We start from the raw sequence: 19,542 nt of genomic DNA, 5'->3' as shown, positions 1-19,542 counted from the left end.
AATCAAACTTATTCCCCATGAGGAGTATTTTCCACGTGCCAAGTTGAAATTTTTTCCTTGCTACAGTTTCAGAGATACAGAGGTGCAACGTTTTTCCTTTTTTCCAATGCGGCAGCCACACCACATGACCTATGACATCATCAATGTCATCAAAACATTCTACGTGAATCGTCACACCAATGGTGAAATTTTCATATCAATCGGTGATAAGCGGTTGCAGGGAAAACAAAGAAAATCAGCACGGACGTACGGACAACCCGAAAACATAATGCCTCCGGTGACTTTGTCAGCGGAGGCATAAAAACATTTTTAAAAAGTTTTGTTGAGACATGCATGTTTTAGAACCTCACATATACAGTAAATATTAGCACCAAATTATAGGAACCAATACACAAGGACTATCCAGAATGTATCAGCAATAAAATCTCACCAGAATTTGAACTTTTGGGATTAACCTGATATTTTACACGTGAAACCAACCCTCCCTCCCTCACGTCACACAAACCATTGCATAGTAACATGATGCCTTTTCATTGTCCCAATGACAAGCATTAATTTGAAGACTCAAAAGACAAAACCACTCAAGCACACAAACATATTCATGGATTCCCATCACATCATGTAGTAACGTCTCTCAGAATAAATTGCTTGTTTCAGGGAGAGGTGAAGAGGAACATAATTTTTTTAACCGACAACTGGTCCTCCAGTACTTGTCATCTCCAATGGGTTCTCCAAACCTATATTCAGCCAATCAGGCACCCCATTGATATTATGTAGCACCACCCGGCAAGTATAAATGGAGCTGCATGGAAAGCCACCTGTACGAAAGGACACCTGTTGGTCACCAGGTAATCCAGTGAGTGGGAATTTCAATCAGAGGTATTGTTTCTTCCTGTTTTGCAACCATCATAAAATTGGAAGAAAGAATACATGAGCTTGCCACTCCGATGCCACTTCCTCTAACCCTATCTCGCAATATCCTACTGAGAACCTATTCAAGGCTCTTGAACATCTCGATTAAACCAAATGTACTGCACTCTAGTTAGGGGCTGTCCATATGTTACGTAACAAATCTTTCAGCAATTTTAGTAACCCAATTACGAACGATGTTCCCTCCATTGTTCACATTTTTAATACCACTGTTCAAAATAATCACAATCTTTTTGTCCAAAATGACAATCATCTGAACACAGGAAGGAGCAATTAGTGAGTGAAATAAGGTGCGGAAGGGAGTGACGGAATCAAACGAACAAATAATAACCTCTTAGCGAAACCTAATCTGTCTCGTTAAAAACAAATTCCCATCATAGTTTGTGTCCCTTCACCTGATATACCATGCATACCTTCATTGCTTCTCATACAACAATGTTACCTGGGACAAAGGATAGAAAGACAAGATTGACTTTGGAGGTTTTGGGGGAAAATGACAACAATAAAAGTAGGTCTCAACTAAAAGGAAATTTGACTTACATGAACTCCAAACTCACTGTAGTTATTGCAGCACACACCTCTGACTGTTATGCAATTGTGGAATAATAATACAAATATTACCCTGAAAAACAGAGCAACTACACCTCGGTAGAGTGTATACTTCCGCCAGGATGAACAGTTTACATTTTCTAGCAAACTGATAGGCCGGATCTGCATTCTGATTTTCACCAAAATCAAGTCGATTCGTCCTTGTCACACACCCAACCTGTCCACCAAGTTTTATCGAAATCCGTCCGTGGCATTTTTAGATATCGTGCAATACATCGTTTTTGGTCCCATCTCTCAACGGGGGTGAAGAATCACTTCAACAACAACAAAATGAAATTATCATTTCCAGATCTGGATCTTCATCAAAAATCGAATCAATTCGTCCTCGTCACACACCCAACCTGTCCATCAAGTTTTATCCAAATCCATCGATGACATTTTTGGAGGTCGTGCTATACATCGGTTTTGGGCCCATCTCTCAATGGGGGTGAAGAATCACATTAACAACAACAATAAAAAAATTAAATTCCAGTTTCCAGATCCGGATCTTCATCAAAAATCAAATAAATTCGTCCTTGTCACACACACCTAACCTGTCCACCAAGTTTTGTCCGAATCCATCCATAACTTTTTCAGATATCCTGCTCACGGACAGACAAATAAACAGACAAGCCAGTAGGTGGCGATGGGTCGCCGACCAGGAGGTAAAGTATTCCATATATCACAAAAACCGGAATATATTTAATAGAGTATCACCTGTAGATCATTCATGCCAAATTTCATAACCCTACGTGGGATAATGGCTTTCGGAATTGATTTCGCGTGAACGGTACCGATTTTGAAGGTTTTTCGGTTGTTGCTTGGGAACCAAAGCGTCCCTAGCAACCATCACAATTTCCAAAGTACTAGGTCATAAGATGTACCTACCACCTGAGTTTGGTCAAAATCGGCCCACGTTTACTACCAATTATGCTGATGACAAACGAACAAACATCCAAACAAACAGACAGAATTACTGGCAATAAGGGTCACCTATTTCGGCGACCCAACAGGGGTGAAAACAAATTCCGTCCACCGTCAGGGGCAGAGGTAATAAGTTATGATTGTCCAAATCAATCAGCAATTCCAATGGGGATTATAAGAGATAATTTTTTTTCCCTCTGAGCAGGGCCCAGTCTTGTAATGATGACAAGGAGCTTATCCATGTGAAAAAGCAGATAATCACAATTGTGGCCGCTTCTTCAAATAATGTCACATATGTAGACATCATCATTTGGTTCTCATTCTATCATAAGATGTACAAATAAAAAGTATGCATTAGAGGAGACCTGGTTTGCTTGCTCACGACTGCGTTTGTTTCTTATGTTGAAAGTATTCATGCCTGACCAATGTTTCCAGACCATTAGCTCCGATGAAAGACGTCCCATGGCTGAGAACCAACCCTGGAAGGGTCGCCACTCCTTTTCAGGGTGGTGTTGACTTGGGCAGCAATTTGGAATTTGGCCAGGGTATCGGCACACAATGGCCTGCTCTTTCCAAAAAGACAGATTTTTAACGGATTGAAGTGAAGGCCAGCGTATGGAGACAGCTGCCTGAAGGCCCCTCTGAATGAGGACACACTCATTGATGCAACACACTTGCCTGTCTCCTTCATTCGAATGCAGCACAAGGCTGTGTGGTAGCATCATTGGCTGAGGGTGCGGCTGTGCTGCTGATGCAATGCCCTCTACCGGTTAGGGCTGGAATTTGTAAATTGGTCATGGTGTCGGCGATAGCTCACCTGCTCTGCGCCAAGTACAAGGTATGATATTTAACGTCCGCCACGAATGCTAGCAGACGGGATGCCCCATTTTACGTCCAACCGAGAGACAGCACACACATTCATGAAATAAGAAAAGACATAACATCACCGCCCTCATCCCCAAACAATTAGCGGCTTGATGGACCTAATGGTTTCCTCCTGTATTGAAGTTCCTTGAAAGGGAACATATATTATTATGATATTAGCAGCAATAAAATCTGGATTGGGATCTTGGGTGCATATACTACACATGCATTGCGTTGATTTTCATGCTACAGAACAATGAGGTCTTCGAATTTCCTTGCCCTCCACGTGATTCATGCACTATCTCCTCCGTCAACATTAAAGTTATGTTCAACTAGCATCATATACATCTGTAATGAGACACACACACACACACACACACACACACACACACACACACACACACACACACACACACACACACACACACACACACACACACACACACACACACACACACACACACACACACACACGCAACCTCTCACCTGTTTGATAGGTATCGCCCTTCCACTTCCAATATTATCCGATTTCGTCTCCACGTTCTTTCTCTCCTTCTCAGTGTCACTGCCTTTCCGAGACTTGATGGGGAAGAAACAAAACAAATTCAAAAAGTAATTCAACAGAAACCCATATTCAAATCGTAAGTCATATGTGCTTAATCTTATTAAAAAAAAAAACCCACAAGCTTACTTAATGAGCAAAAAAACACCGATTCAAAAATGTTCATTAACTTGTTCCCTGAACTGTCTCAACATTGACTTACTCGGCCCTGAAGTTTGAGGTAGGCCATTGTACAATTGATACATCTCGAGACAGTTATAATTAAACGAGCCGGTAGGCGACGTGGGTGGTCACGACATAATTGCATACTAGTCATACAGTTTTTGACGGATCGAGCTGAAATTTTTTGACAAAGAGTTTCATTATAGTGCGCATAAAAGCGCGGAAGCCGATTTTTGATTTCCCGAAAAAAATATATATATGAATATTTTTCGGATTTTTTCAAAAATTTCAAAGTCCCGTTGCTAGGCAACGGTGGCGTCCATAGCAACGGTGCTCAAAAGAATAAAACTAGATCCTGGTATGAACCTACCAGTCAAGTCAAGGCAGAAATTCTTAATTTTGTCAGGGTGTTGGCACACAATGGGCTACTGTTATAAGAAAAAAAAAAAAAAACAGCACCGTGGGATCTTTAACGCCCACCAACGAATACCACCTGATGGAACACCCAGCTTAGCGCACGACCAAGGGATGGTGCACTCATTTAAGGAACACCCGACCTGCGAAACATCAGTGTGACAGTCTACATTTTATTCAGTGATCAAACCCACACGAGACAGCTCAAAAAGAAGTCTGCTACCTCCGAGCTATCCTGTCACTATCACGACTACTACTACTTCAATGGTCCCAATTAATCCTTCTTGAGGGGTTCGCTAAGGTGAGAGTTTGGAACAATTATTTTGTGATCTGGCAACAATAAATCGTCAAACACCTGTAACATGATGTTTATTTCTAGCAAATCACACATTCTCACCGTGTCTCTCATGACGCAGCACAGGTGCAGTCTCGAGAATTTCCTTGGGCTTGATATCAACTCCAACCTGTCTTTGTTTGACCGTATCTTCAAACTGACCTCCATGTTCACATGTAGTGGCAATTCAATTCCTTTGAATAATCGATATATAGCCATGCCCTTTATTGGATATTATAAGCTCATTGTAGTGTATTCGCTTCTCCTCTGCTGTGTCAGGGAGTATAGCTCCCGTCTTTGGCCTGGTTTTGCTCTATTACAATCCATCTCCCTGCAGGTAAAGAAATCCATCACTTTCAAAGCTCGTTAGTTTTTTTTCTCAATGGAAGGCGAAGGAACATGGTCATGTGATTCTCTAACTCGAGACACTTTGTCATGTGATGGCTCTCTCTTGTATTTTTTGTTTTTTTTCTTTCTTCTGGTCTTGTCCTTTGCTACTTTCCAGGCACACCGGCTCTTCTGCACTAGTTCGTCCCCTTTTTCTTTCTTCTATGAATCATTTTCTCAGGTCAATTCTTTTTTGCTTTTTCTATAAGATCCCAATGGCTTTCCATGAGATCTCCCATCCATCCATCCATTGGGACCATACTCTGTGCAGAGCGTTGGTGCTGCCCAAGCAGTCTCCTTGGCTATTGGGCACAATCCTTGATGGGTCGCCGCTCCGCCACAGGATACCGGCAAGCTGGCACTCATTTTTCCGACCTCGGAAGGATGACAGGCTGAGTCAACCTCACCTGGTATAAATTAAACAGCCATGCAAGATTTGAACTCAGGAGTCTTGGATCCCAAGCTCACCACTCGAGACATTAAGCCAACACCAACCATCATGAGCTTCACTATTCTTGAAAAGATGGTGCAGAGGTAGTGCACTTACCTGTGAGCTGACTCGTCTGGGTTTGAGTCTTGCCCCGACTATAAACTCTTGGATTTTGGCCTCACTGGCAAGTCATTGCATAAATGACATACTAAAGTGCAACATCCCGAGGAGGGATGTTAAGCCGTGTGTCCCGTCTGAGAGCATTATCTGGTGGATGCTTCAATGGGATGAAGTGCGGGAAAATAATACTGGGGAGGAGAACAGTGGGGCAGGAAGTGAGTGTTTTTAGCCGAAGAGTCGTCGACTTACCACCAGCATCCTGTAAAATTCCTACCCAAATTTTTAGGGGACACTGCATCAGTAACACAGTCGTGCTCGCTCGCCAGGATGCTACCCGGAGTGACGTGCTGCATATGAGTGAAGAAGCTTTACTAATGCCGACCTCACCGTCCCCTCTGTCTATCGGCAGCTTTACTCACTGATGCTTGTTCTCCACATCCCAAGTCTTCCTGTTCACATGCACACCGTTACATGAGCCTCAACCGCTGTATAAAAAGTAAATGCGGTTGTTCATCAGCGCATGGTGTCAAATATTTTTGAATATCACCCGAACATTTCTTGGAAATAAATACAATTGTTCGACCTATCCACAAACCTACGGATAATGGTTTGACGTGAGATTAGACAAAGTGCAGGAAAGCAAGATCTGTACAAGAAGAGTGAGGTGTGTGTGTGTGTGTGTGTGTGTGTGTGTGTGTGTGTGTGTGTGTGTGTGTGTGTGTGTGTGTGTGTGTGTGTGTGTGTGTGTGTGTGTGTGTGTGTGTGTGTGTGTGTCAGCCTTTTTCTCTGTCCAAACACATCTTCGTCAAACTTTTAGGTAGTCCAGTTGCCAGGTTGAGTGCCTTGTTGTTGCGAGAAGTGTATTGTTTTTTGATGGTTTCGTACTCGCATGGGTCTATAGAAAAAATTTCGCTTGGTTGCCGGAGTGGCAACCTTGGGGAACTCCGATAATTTGCATAAATTCAAGATGGTCACCGCGGACGGAGGTGGAAAATAACTTTTCAACCAATCAACCTACAATCACATGTGATACATTTTTTCCGTATAATTTTGAGGTGAGGAATCGATTTCTAAGGCCAGTTGTGTGGTTCGGGGTCAAATTCAAGGTCAAAGGTCAAGTTCAATGTCATTTTTGGACTATTGAGGGGTTTAAAACTTTTTTACCCCTGCATCAACTGCAGATCACTCCGACTCAATAGTTGATGAACGATCCCATTGATTCTAATCTCACCTCTTCTTCTTTTCAGAGAAACGTATGATGGCTGACTCAAGGTGTCTTCTCCCGGTGTGTCACGGAGGTGGAGAAGAAACGAAATTCACTGAAATCGGTATCAAGAAGCTCATCTCGTGCGCCAAATCCCGTGGAGATGGGGACCTGCAGGCTAAGCTACAGAACATTATTGATGTTGGTGGAGATGCGGCAAGCATAGCCTGCCACAAAGGTTGCTACTGTACTTATACATCAAAAGAGAAAATTGAGAGAGTGAGAAAGTCACAGAAAAGAAAGGCTGAAGATGAGTGTGTAAGGCCAACTACAAGGTCTCATACTAAGGTAGCTGACAAAGGTGTGTTTGAGTACAAACGTGATTGTATGTTCTGTAGCGAGGAATGTTTACCCATTGATGATAGACACCCAGAAAGATGGGAGCGCGTTCGTGAGTGTATGACCAAAGAACGTTTTGACACAGAACGTAACCCACTCCCAACTATGAAAGATATGCTCCTTGATGTTTCTGAGCAGCGTAATGATGATGTCGCGAGAAGGGTCAAGTTGCACCTTGCTTTTGTTTCTGATCTACCTTCTGCTGAGTGCAAGTACCACGTCCGCTGCTATAACAGTTTCATGAAAGTCCCCACATATGCTGATTTGCCAACTGGTAGTGCAGATGAAAATGCTCTGAAGGAAGTCATTGAGTACATGAACCGAGACAGATCCAGAATATGGAATAGTGTTGAACTGCATTCCCTGTATTTGGATCGAGGTGGCAAGCTCGCTCGACGTGACATGTTTAGCAAGTTGACTGACTGCATGAGTAAGGATGTTATCGTTGTTCAGGTCGATGGCTGTGCTACCATTGTTGGTTTCCGTGAGTCCATTGCAAAAAGTCTCAAGATAGTTAAGGTAGACGATACGGAGGAGAGGAGCATTGCTTCCGTGGTGAGGCAGATCAAGTATGAGGCACGGTTGGTCAAGTACAACAGTGCCAATTACGACCTATCAGAGTTTACACAGGCCAACACAATCAAGGCGACCAGCCCAAGTTTGTTGAAGTTTGTTTCGGACCTGGTCTCTGGTGGCAAAGTGACCAAGAAATCTCTGAGCCTGAGCCAGTCAATTCAGTCACGTTACAGGTACCAGAAATCAGACAACATAAGGACTGGCCGTCAAACTGTTGCACCAGCATGGCAGTTCCGAACTTCTCAAACTCCTTCATGAGCATGGCTTCATGACCTCGTACGATGAGGCCCTGAGATTCCGAAAATCGACCGCTCGTCCACTCGGTGACAATGCACAAGTTTTCCACCAGTTCATGGGGTTGTGTAGAACCATCGGCGTCATCTTCGTGTGGTTTGACAACTTCAATCTCCATGTATTCACACCCAATGGTCAATGCACTACCCATGTCCTCTCACATGAATTTCAGCAACCTCATCCCACAGTTATGCTGGAGTATGGCCGCGCTAAGCCAGGGATGCAGACCATACTCGCAAAATCTGCTGACCAACAGGCTCCACCTGAACTTGACATCACGAAGTATGGGTGGGAAATAAAAGATGGCACCCCAGTACCAGCAACCTCCAATCAATGCCCAGGACCCCAAGATGTTATGGATGTAGTGCGGTGCAGCTGTAAGGCGGTGGTGAAGGCGTGTGGCACTGAACGTTGCAGCTGTCACCATGAAAAGTTATCATGCACTGTGTACTGCGCTTGTGTTTGTAGTGACGCCTGCTTCAACCCGTTCAAGACAGAAGAAGACCAAGATGAAGTGGAAGAGTAAGGAGAAGCAGATGTGGAAGATGACGAGGAAACTGAACATCTTGATCTTGCATTCGGCTCTGATGATGAATGGGAGTGATTGACGTAACTGAATAAACGCTTGACCACCATCGCTCTGAAAATTTTATTATTATTATATTATTTCATTTTTGGCAAAAATGACCTTGAACTTGACCTTTGACCCTGAATTTGACCCCAAATCACAAAATTGACCTCAGAAATCGATTCCTCAGGTCAAAATTATACGGAAAAGAGGTATCACACATGATTGGAAGTTAATTGGTTGAAAACATATATTCCACCCCCGTCCGTGGTGGCCATCTTGGATTTATGCAAATTAGCGGAGTTCCCCAAGGTTGCCACTCCGGCAACCAAGCCAAATTTTCTCTATAGACCCATGTGAGTACGAAACCATCAAAAAACAAGAGACTTCTCATTACAACAAAGTTGAGTACAGAACATATACGGGTGGCAAATGGACGAAGAGGTTCAACAGTGAGTACCGCGGAGTGTTTTCGGGAAAAAAAAAAACTTTTTGAAAATTTTGAAAAACAAAAAAGTTTGATTTTTTAATAACAACGCTTGATCGTACATAAGCATTTGGAGCTTTGTGAAATGTAATAACAAATGATTCCTGAACCCATTCCTTAGTCGGTGCAGGAAAGTGTTTTCGGAGCCAACAAAAAAATTAGAAGAAAAAAAAATTGATGTCTTCAAAATGCCAAAAGGATCGGAACACCGGGCAACGTTGGGTACCCCACCCGTCTTTTATAACACACAAAACGTGATAAGGTATAGAGGTGAAGAGACATCCCAATGAAGTCAAGAATTGCACTTGTTAACATGTTACGAATATGAAAGCACAACAGACTAATTCACTGTTTTGATGACGTCATTGGAAGCATAAATTCTGGAAGAATAAAAGCGTCCCGCTGTAGGCAAGGATTCTTGACTTTGTATTGGACTCCTTCCAAATGAGTAAATTATCAACCATTATATATGCCATCTACAGTGCCAAAGCTTCATCTCCAGGTTGAGGAGGAGGAGAAAGAAAGACAGTGACTCAAACTGACGGCTGCCTACTTTATATACATGATAAAGGAAAGAATCCCGAAGCTTTCTCCATACAATTTTTCTCCCAGGGAGGTATTTTTTATTTCCTCTGAACTTCCCGTATAAGAACAGCAAAAGTAATGTGACGACAACTCAATTTACGTTTCCATATTGATCTGGTTTCTTTATTTTTATTATTATTTTTAGGTCATCTCTACCGAGATGACCTAATAAAGCCGGACCAAATGTCCGTCCGTACGTCCGTCAACAATTTTTCTTTCCGATCTTAATGAAACTTAGTTTGTGGGTAGAGGTCGATGAGTGTTGCACAACGATATAACTTTTGTCCGGGTTCAAGGTCAGGGACGAGGTCACGAGGTCACGCAAGTTATAAAAATCGCCATTTTAAAAAAACCTATCTAGTCTGCCATTTTACAAGATATTTGGCAACTGGTTATTGATAATGAAAGTAAAAAATATTATCTTGTATCGAACCGGACAGATTTTTGAATTTCCTTCCCGTTTGATCATCACATGATCTGGAAGATGGCAAAAAACGCCGATGCGATTCGCAAAGAAGGAAGGAAGGAGAAATGAAATATAAATATAAAACACATTTTTAGCCTTTTATATTTATACATTTTCCGCCGAAGGTGCAAAAGTTTCAAAACCCGAAATGTAAACGTCAGCATTTATTTTCAAAATATAATTTCGTGCGCGCGCGCCAAAATGCCGAGTCATCTTTAACCAAACTGCGTAGTAGAACTGCGCAGTAGTCCGGTCATGGCGTCTGAGCAGTGGCCAGCGTGGTTCAGATTGACTGTGGTTTCTGGGGCGAAGGTGATTGTTAAGAAGTATGTCGGCGGTATAAATTTGAGTGACTGTGTTGGTGATTTAATCACGCAACATCTTGACAACGAATATTCTGGCCGAACGATTGCATCAATTCAGTGCATCAGCAGGGATGATTCGCAGGCTCCTCTCGATCGTGCCGATGTCTAACGTAATCACCGGCGGACATAGGGCTGCAGGCAGTGGGGCGAGGCCACGGATCCCGGATGAGGGGATAAGTGATAAATTGTGCTACAAGCTTCGGGTTTTCTGATTAATATATCAATGAGTACATTCCATAATTAATGAATTAATAATTAATGAATCTGGCATACAAAATGTTTTTTCATACCTGACATGTTACTTTGTGCAGTGTCACGAAACTTCTGTGGAATTAATAATTAATGAATTTGTTAGCTCTAACAATTTTTCAAACCTCAATATCTCTATAAATACTTGATCAATTTTCATTCTGAAAGTTGCATTATAATCAGTGAAGAATAATCTACAGGATTATCATAATCTCCAAGAGCTAAGCCTATTTTTTCGTTTTTTTTCTACAACCGGAAGTGAAATGTCCCCAGAGAGTGGACGGACCGGAAAACCACGTATTGCACTTACTGGTGATTGTGATGTGTTAATCTGGGTACTAAATGAACAATACATATTTATTAATTATGTCATTAGTCGTATTATCCTAGTGTATCTCTGTGAACTATTTCAATCTAAACGGTTAGTTTGGACTGTTTCGCGGTTACCTGAACTGAACATTGAGAACTTGTGGTATTATAGAGATGACCGTCACCCCCACACGGGGTAATTTTTTGGATTTTGTATACCTTGTCGAGGCTCTTATGAGGGCGAACACACAGCACACAACAGCTCAGCAAGGGGGGCATGAGACAAGAGGAGCGGGAGAGGGAAGGACAAAACAGTGGGGAACAGAGACATTCGATGTGTGGAAGGGAGAGGGATGGGGCGAGGAACACGGGGTATCCAAGATGGACATTACAGGGACTTTCAGGAAGGAAAGTGGGGAATTTGAAGGAGGTGGATTTTGGGTAGATTAACGGGGGTAGAAAAGATCGAGAATTTGGATGGGGGACGATAAGAGGTAGTGGTGCACAGCTGTTTTGAAAGCCTGGAGGGAAGAATGGGAATGAATAGAGTGAGGGAGTTTATTCCAAAGGTGGGGAAAAAGAGGAATGAAAGAGTGAAGGTGAGCAGTGATTCGTGATTTTGGTAGTTTTACCAGAAGGGGCTTGTTGGCGGACCTGGAGCGGCCTGTGGAAATATGGTGGGGACAAATTGCAGATAGAGCGGGGGGGGAGGGGGGAGAGGGGCAAGACCGGAGAGGAGATAGTAGAAGACAGAAAGACCACCAACCTGCCTGCGGTGAGAGAGTGAGAAGCCCAAATACAGCCTCATCGCAGAAGATACCAATGATCTGAAATGCCTTTGTTTCCACAGCGTGAATTGGAAAGGTGAGAGGCAGGAGCACCAGCCCAGAGGGGAGAGCAGTACTCCATCAGGCTGCAGACAAAAGCTTTGTAAGTGGTCAGGAGCTCAGCTGGGCCGAGGAAGGACTTTGCACGATGGAGGATTCCCAGTTGGCAACTAGCTTTGGAGGCGAGGTTGTAAATGTTGCTTTCTCAGGAAATATTATGGCAGATAGTGAGATCCAGAAGCTTGAATGAAAGGACTTCTTCCAGAGGATTGTTGAAAAAGTAGATGGGGGGGGGGTCCAAACGGTCCTTTCAGAGAGACAAAGTGAGAGTGTGAGATTTGTCCAGACTGAAAGACATGTTCCACGTGTTGGACCAGTTTGTGATTTCATCCTGATCTGCAGTGAGCGAAGAAGCTGCTGCTTGCCGGTCTGAGGGACGACAGATGGTTTGGCAGAGGGTGGAGTCATCAGCAAAGAGATAAAGAGGATTTTCCAGAGAGTTGGAGAGATCCTTGATGAAATCCAGAAAAAAAGAACAGGGCCCAGAATGCTGTCTTGAGGAACTCCAGTCTGGACAGGAAGATTGGATGAAAGAACTCCATTTAGGGCCACACGTTGACTACGACAGGAGAGGAAGTCTGCGAGCCATGAGTGGAGATGGCCTTCTTTTGTAATTTCTGGGCCTAATCTTGCTTCATTCTGCACTGCAGACAGCTATGCTTTCAGGGAAATCCCAATGATACCAAAACACATAAGAAAATCCACACATAATTCATAATCATCAACCTATTTTAGCTACATGGAGGATGAAGGCCTCCCTCACTTCCCTTCGTTGTATGGCGTAATCACCACTTTGCAAAGTGTGGGGTTGGGAGTGAGTTTCCACAGGAATTTGGGTATCGGTGATAACTAGCCGATTCTTTATGCAAGCCATTGAGGGACCTTTGATGTCTACCAACGAGAACAGCACTTGGTGGAGTGCATACCTCCGTCAGGCTGAACAGTTTACGTTTTGTATCCCACTGATCATCTGGATCTGGATTTGGACCTGAACCAAAATCAAATTGGCTTGTCCGTATCACCTTCCCAACTCATCCACCAAGTTAATCCATCGAGAATGTTTTGAAATATCATGCCATATATCATTTTGGTCCCATCTCTCAATGATGAAGAATCACTTAGACAATTTAAAAAGTGTCTTATTCGAATGCGGATCTGGATCTTCACAAATATTGAATTGATTCGTCCTTGTCACACACACACAACCTCTCCACCAAGTTTCATCTGAATCCGTCGTATAACTTATTGAGATATCCTGCTCACAGACAGGAACACACAAACAGAGAGACAGAGGTGACCACAATCTCCATCCACCTTTGGTGATGGAGGTAATAACCAGTGCTGGTAGAAGGGTCCTCTGGTTCAATGCCCTTCCGGGTTGGATGGCACACACATTGATGCATTTCCCTGCATGGGAAACCCAAGATGGCAGTTTATAGCTGTGTCAAGATTTGAAATCAAGCTTGAGAGCTCAGAGGGGAGTGTTGGAAAATGCAATGAAATTACATATCAAACTTCCAATGATGAGCAATCGGAGAGATACTCTACGAGGGGATATGATGGAGACATTTCAATAAATGAAGGGTAAATATGAAATAAGAGCAGAAGAGTTTTTCAACTGAATGGACAGTGAAAGGACTCAGGGCCCCCAACCTTGAAGTATATGGACAGTGATGGGACCATCGGCCCCAGACTTAGAGTATATGGACAGTAACAGGACCATAGGCCCCAGCCTTAGAGTATATGGACAGTAACTGGACCAGGGGCCCCAGCCTTAGAGTATATGGACAGTAACAGGACCATTGGCCCCAGCCTTAGAGTATATGAACAGTAACTGGACCAGGGATCCCAGCCTTGGAGTATATGGACAGTAACAGGACGATAGGCCCCAGCCTTAGAGTATATGGACAGTCACTGGACCAGGGGCCCCAGCCTTAGAGTATATGGACAGTAACTGGACCAGGGGCCCCAGCCTTAGAGTATATGGACAGTAACAGGACCATAGGCCCCAGCCTTAGAGTATATGGACAGTAACTGGACCAGGTGCCCCAGCCTTAGAGTATATGGACAGTAACTGGACCAGGGGCCCCAGCCTTAGAGTATATGGACAGTAACAGGACCATAGGCCCCAGCCTTAGAGTATATGGACAGTAAAAGGACCATAGGCCCCAGCCTTAGAGTATATGGACAGTAACTGGACCAGGGGCCCTAGCCTTAGAGTATAGAGGAGGAGATTTAGGACATTAAGACTGGGGTGCTTCACTCAGAGAGGAGTAAATGTATCCAATGGTCTTCCTGGAAATATAGTGGCAGCAGAAACAATAAGTAACAACAAGATGTAATTACATATGTACCTGGAATTGGACAGCGATAGAGATGGGGAAATAGATATAGGCATTGAAAGATACCTGAAATTAAATAGGAATATCGGGGTGGTGATGAAAGGGTAGATGGATATTGGCAGGACTGGAAGATACATGAGTTATGGATTGGTGATATTGTATTCACGTGTAATGAGTGATGTGAGTTCTGATATGGTCCCTTCATAGAGTGAATGTGCTGTCTGTATTTGTATATTCCTCACCCGGCAACCATATTGATCCATATTTTATGTATGTATGTGTGTGTGTGTGTGTGTGTGTGTGTGTGTGTGTGTGTGTGTGTGTGTGTGTGTGTGTGTGTATGTATGTATGTATGTATGTATGTATGTATGTATATATATATATATATATATATATATATATGTATATATATATGTATATATATATATATATATGTATATATATATGTATATATATATATATATATATATGTATATATATATATATATATATATATATATATATATATATATATATATATATATATATATATATATATATATATATATATATATATATATATATATATATATATATATATATATATATATATATATATATATATATATATATATATATATATATATATATATATATATATATATATATACCTGGTGTTGGCGCAGTGGTTAGGGCAGCGGCTTAGGATCCAAAAGGTACTGAGTTCAAGCCCCGTTAGGCCACTGAATTAATACACCAGGGGGTTGACTCAGCCAGTCATCCTTCTGAGGTCGGCGAAATGAGTACCAGTATACTGGGCCGGTGTATACCCCGGTTAAAATAGGTGTACCATATCCCTGCGTCGTAAGAGGCGACCAGGGTTGCGTCAGGAAGGGCATCCGGCGTAAAACATGTGCCAAATCACTATGCAGATCATACGGATGATCCGCTGTGGCGACCCCTCACGGGAGCAGCCGAAAGAAGAAGAAGAAATAGATATAAATAAATATAAATGTACATATCATCAAGATGTCCCTGTGCCTGGCCCACTGTTCTCAAATGGGAGTATTTATCAAACAGGATTCTCCTAATGACAAGAAAGCAGCTAATTCCACCTTCTCTTGATTAGTTTCTTGCCTCACATTATTTCTCGTCTTTCACCTTCATGTCAATAAAAATCCCGGGGTGGTAGGACAGCTTAAGAGGTAGCTGGCAGGATAAAATTGACCTCTTCATTACCGATAGGTTTCCTAATTTGTGCTACATCTGATATATAACCAAGGTCTTTGGGAAATAATGTGAAATTACCTATTGTACCTATTTAGTGGGCTCACAGGATAGCTTGTGGGTCAGTGTAATCGCTATTGAGCTGTGCTGGCTGTGTTTGAAACTTGACTCGGCGATAAACTGTAACCATGGTGTCCCACAGGCAGGGCGAGGCATCAATATATGTGCCATCCATCAGACGGTCATTAAGCCGAATGTCCCTTCTGCCAGCACTGGTGGTCTGTGAAAGTTAAAGACCCCATGTAATCATGCCTTTCATGAAGTTGAGGCGAGTTATTGTCACCACCTGAAACAAATTCCACATTCCTGCCTAAAACTGCAGGTAGAAAGTGGTCTGGCCTTCTTAGATATCTCTTGACAACAGCTCGTAGCACTCGCTCTCTCAGAGACTGGCTGTTGTCTGAACAGCAGCACCAACACCATCAACAAATTCATCTTCCCAGGTTGTCACACTTCATGTGAATCGTCGTCTTCAACTACAAAGGGGGCAACCTTGATGCTGATGATGAAAAATCCCACTGATGTCCTATTTTGATGAACATACTACTGTCATGATAATGGGCCAGAATTCGGTTGTGAATGTTCAACATTTTCAAATCTGACCACAACAAAGTGAGAAGAACATGTCGCTCTTCCTGTGTACATATGCTTAGGTGGGTCAGAAAGAGAGCATTTTGAATAATGTGTCACAAGAGCCACCTATCGGTCAACATGTCGATTACAAAACAAATATAGCATGCAGAAACAAGAACAGCACTCGTTAGGGCACGTACCTCCACCAGACTGAACGATTTACGTTTTGTATCCCACTGATAGGCCTGATCTGCATCCAGACCATTTGTTGTCACAAACCAAAACCAAATCGGATTGTTCTCATCACCTACCCAACTCATCCACCAGATTTTGTCATAATCTATTCACAACTTTTTGAGATATCATGCTGTTCATCATTTGTGGCCTGATCTCTCAATGGTGAAGAATCACTTAAAATATATATATTTTTAAAATCAGATCCAGACCCGGATGTTTACCAGAATCGGATCAATTCGCCCTTGTCACACACCCAACCTGTCCAAAAGTTCCGTCAAAATCTGTCCACAACATTTTTTTAAGATATCCTGCTCACAGACAAACAAACACACAAGAGTGAAAACATCACCTATGTCCACCTTCGTTGGTGAAGGTAACAATCTGCATATTACATATGAAGGGAAAGTGAAGAGAGGAGGATAATTTGAGAAAAGCGAGTGAAACGATGAAGACGAAGAAGGAAGAGAGGGTAAGTAAGTTGAGGATGAGTGTGAGCAAAAGATGGGAACTTAATAGGTGGCATGAGGGAAGGGGAGGCATGGGAAGAGGAATGTATGAAATATGCTGGAATGAGAGTGGGAGTCAGATGGTCGACCATTTTCTATATACAAGATGTACAAGATTCCTAAAAAAGAAAGTGAGCAAGGACAGAAGTGTTGGGGCAAGTTTAACACATCAGAAACATTGCTAGAGCACTTGGAGATGAAAGAGAGACAGAGAGAGACAGAGACAGAGACAGAGACAGAGACAGAGACAGAGACAGAGACAGAGACAGAGACAGAGACAGAGAGAGAGAGAGAGAGAGAGAGAGAGAGAGAGAGAGAGAGAGAGAGAGAGAGAAAAGCCAGAAAGTGGATGAGGTAGCACACCTGCACAGAACGCACCGTGAAGATGTTGGAGCGCCTCTTCGACTGTTTGCGTATGGGTGTTGGAGTCCCACAGCTGGCGAGAGGGTCAAGGCGCAGCTCACGCTGGCTGTTGCTCGGTGTAGATGGTACGGATGAAGAGCAGTCATTCAGAACTCCTGCACTTCCAACAGCAACGCTTCCTCCATTTCCAGTGGGTAGCTGAATCACAGAGAAAGACATAGTTTTATGTCCATTGCCAAAATAATTTTGCTTCATAAAAGTAATCCATCGCCCAGACATAGCAAGAGAAGCAAATTGCAACTTTCAGGTAACATAGCAGAATGGTTTCCAAGTTAATGCAATCATGTGCAACTGCAGATGTCCTGTCATTAAATATCAGGGAACAAATGCAATCCAGCGAAGTGCTGGTATAAACAATTGTGGCTGCAGATGTTTTCCATTTTTTTTGGTGAAAGGCAGCTCAATTTCGATGGCATGACCATCGTGATAGGATATCAGGAAATAATAAAGATAAGTGAAGATAAGATTTGGACCATCATGCCTGTGTTATATCCACATGCCAATGAAAGTACAAAAAATACTGATAATCACAACCAGGAAACTTGGTCAAGGCACCGTCACGCAATGGCCTACTCCTTTTAAAAAATACATAAGGGGATCTTGAACATTCGGAGACAAAACAATGATGGCTCAGAAGGTTCTATGTCACCATTCGTCGTGACAACCATCTACGACCAAACACAATGAAAGGTATGCCTACCTGTGAACATCGTCATTTCCTGTTAGTTTATTTGGATTGTGCTCTGTTGGATGCTGCTGCTGGGCTGACCTGGTTGATGTGGACAGTTGGCACGGTGCCAGTCGAAGTGCAGGTGTGGCTCGGAGAATTGGGCAGAGACTTGCACTGGCCGATCGACAGCTGCTGCTTTTTGCGCGTTGCTACTATTTTCTGGGCCACTGCACAAAAGGAGACAGGTTAATTCTGAACAAAATCCAACGTTATTAAATGAGAGAATTGGAGGTATGCATGTACATCTGAAAATCTAAAAAAATTAAGTAATAATAAAAAACAGGGCTGGCCTGACGTCCATCAAATATTACAGAAGTGTTTGCATTTGGTCAGGTCATGGGGACAAACCCCCACCCTCTCCCCCTACTTGCTGGTGGCCTGGGGGGGGAGGGGTGGGGTGGGAGACCACTTGCCAATGCTCCTGGAGGGAGTGGGTGTTTCTTCTAAAGTAAAAAGTTCAAGATGAGGAACAAAGGAAGGCAGAAGTTTGCAGCTTTAGTGCCCTCTGCTGGAAATTATTCCTCATGAAAACTTGGTTTTCAAACTTTGTCCTCTATGAATCAAATCATTTTTTTTATTTTTTATTTTTATAAAAAGGACTGTCCTTATGTTGCGAAACAATTTGGTTCGGATGTTTGCAGCTCCCATCTGAGCAGGTTCAAATCTCCGATTCCATCAATTTATCCATTCCCTCTTCAAGGTCCTTGCAAATTTCAGTGAATAGTTTTCTCGATGTAGATTATTCTCCTGCCTGCATTACAAGAACATGACCCTCCATGAACCTTCCACTGTTGGAGAGAATGAAAAGGATAAAAAGGAATTATAATTTGAAAAACAATTAGGTGTCGCCAAAAAATATAGATGACAAATGAGTACATTGAAAGAGGTAATGAACGATGTGGTGTGAGCATGCTTGCTATGACACAATGCACCAAGGATTTTTAGCTTACCTGGAATTGGAATTCCAGATAATTACTTACCTGGAATTGGAATTCCGGATAATTAGCTTACTTGGATTCGGAATTCCAGATTAGATATTGTCATTGCGCACCTTCCGTCTGCCGGGCTCCTATTTCGACTTCTCCAGACAAACCGCTGGGCCGATCCAGCTAAAATTTGGCGGCAACATTCCGCTCCTGACTGGTAACGGGGATTGCAAGCTCGTTCCGGTCACATGACTTAAATTTGGTCAAAACGGCAGACTAATTAAATTCCTTCAAAAATCTTCTCGAGACCAAAAATTAAAAATAATTTAAAATAATCCAAATCCATTGGGACCACACTCTATACGGAGCGTTGGTGCTGCCATAGCAGTCTCCTGGGCTGTTGAGCACAATCCTGGACTGGTCACCACTCTGACA

The 19,542-nt window shown here is 42.8% G+C and overlaps 1 protein-coding gene across 1 annotated transcript in view; it reads right to left on the bottom strand.

Annotated features, from left to right (window-relative positions):
* The window catches only part of LOC147027508 (uncharacterized), a 410,973-nt gene that overhangs the window by 222,187 nt on the left and 169,244 nt on the right, over positions 1-19,542 (bottom strand). The window contains exons 10-12 of the mRNA XM_085876519.1: positions 18,221-18,348; positions 17,407-17,589; positions 3,793-3,885 (exon numbers count right to left, since the gene is read on the bottom strand). Of these exons, the coding sequence (XP_085732645.1) occupies positions 3,793-3,885; positions 17,407-17,589; positions 18,221-18,348 (404 nt within the window). The remainder of the gene's footprint in view (positions 1-3,792; positions 3,886-17,406; positions 17,590-18,220; positions 18,349-19,542) is intronic.

This window comes from Eptatretus burgeri, chromosome 4 (assembly GCF_056783735.1).
Source record: "Eptatretus burgeri isolate ZD-2024b chromosome 4, Ebu_testis_v1, whole genome shotgun sequence".
Taxonomy (NCBI): domain Eukaryota; kingdom Metazoa; phylum Chordata; class Myxini; order Myxiniformes; family Myxinidae; genus Eptatretus; species Eptatretus burgeri.
The sequence above is the reverse complement of the archived record's forward strand: the minus strand, read 5'-3'. Positions and strand labels throughout refer to the sequence as shown.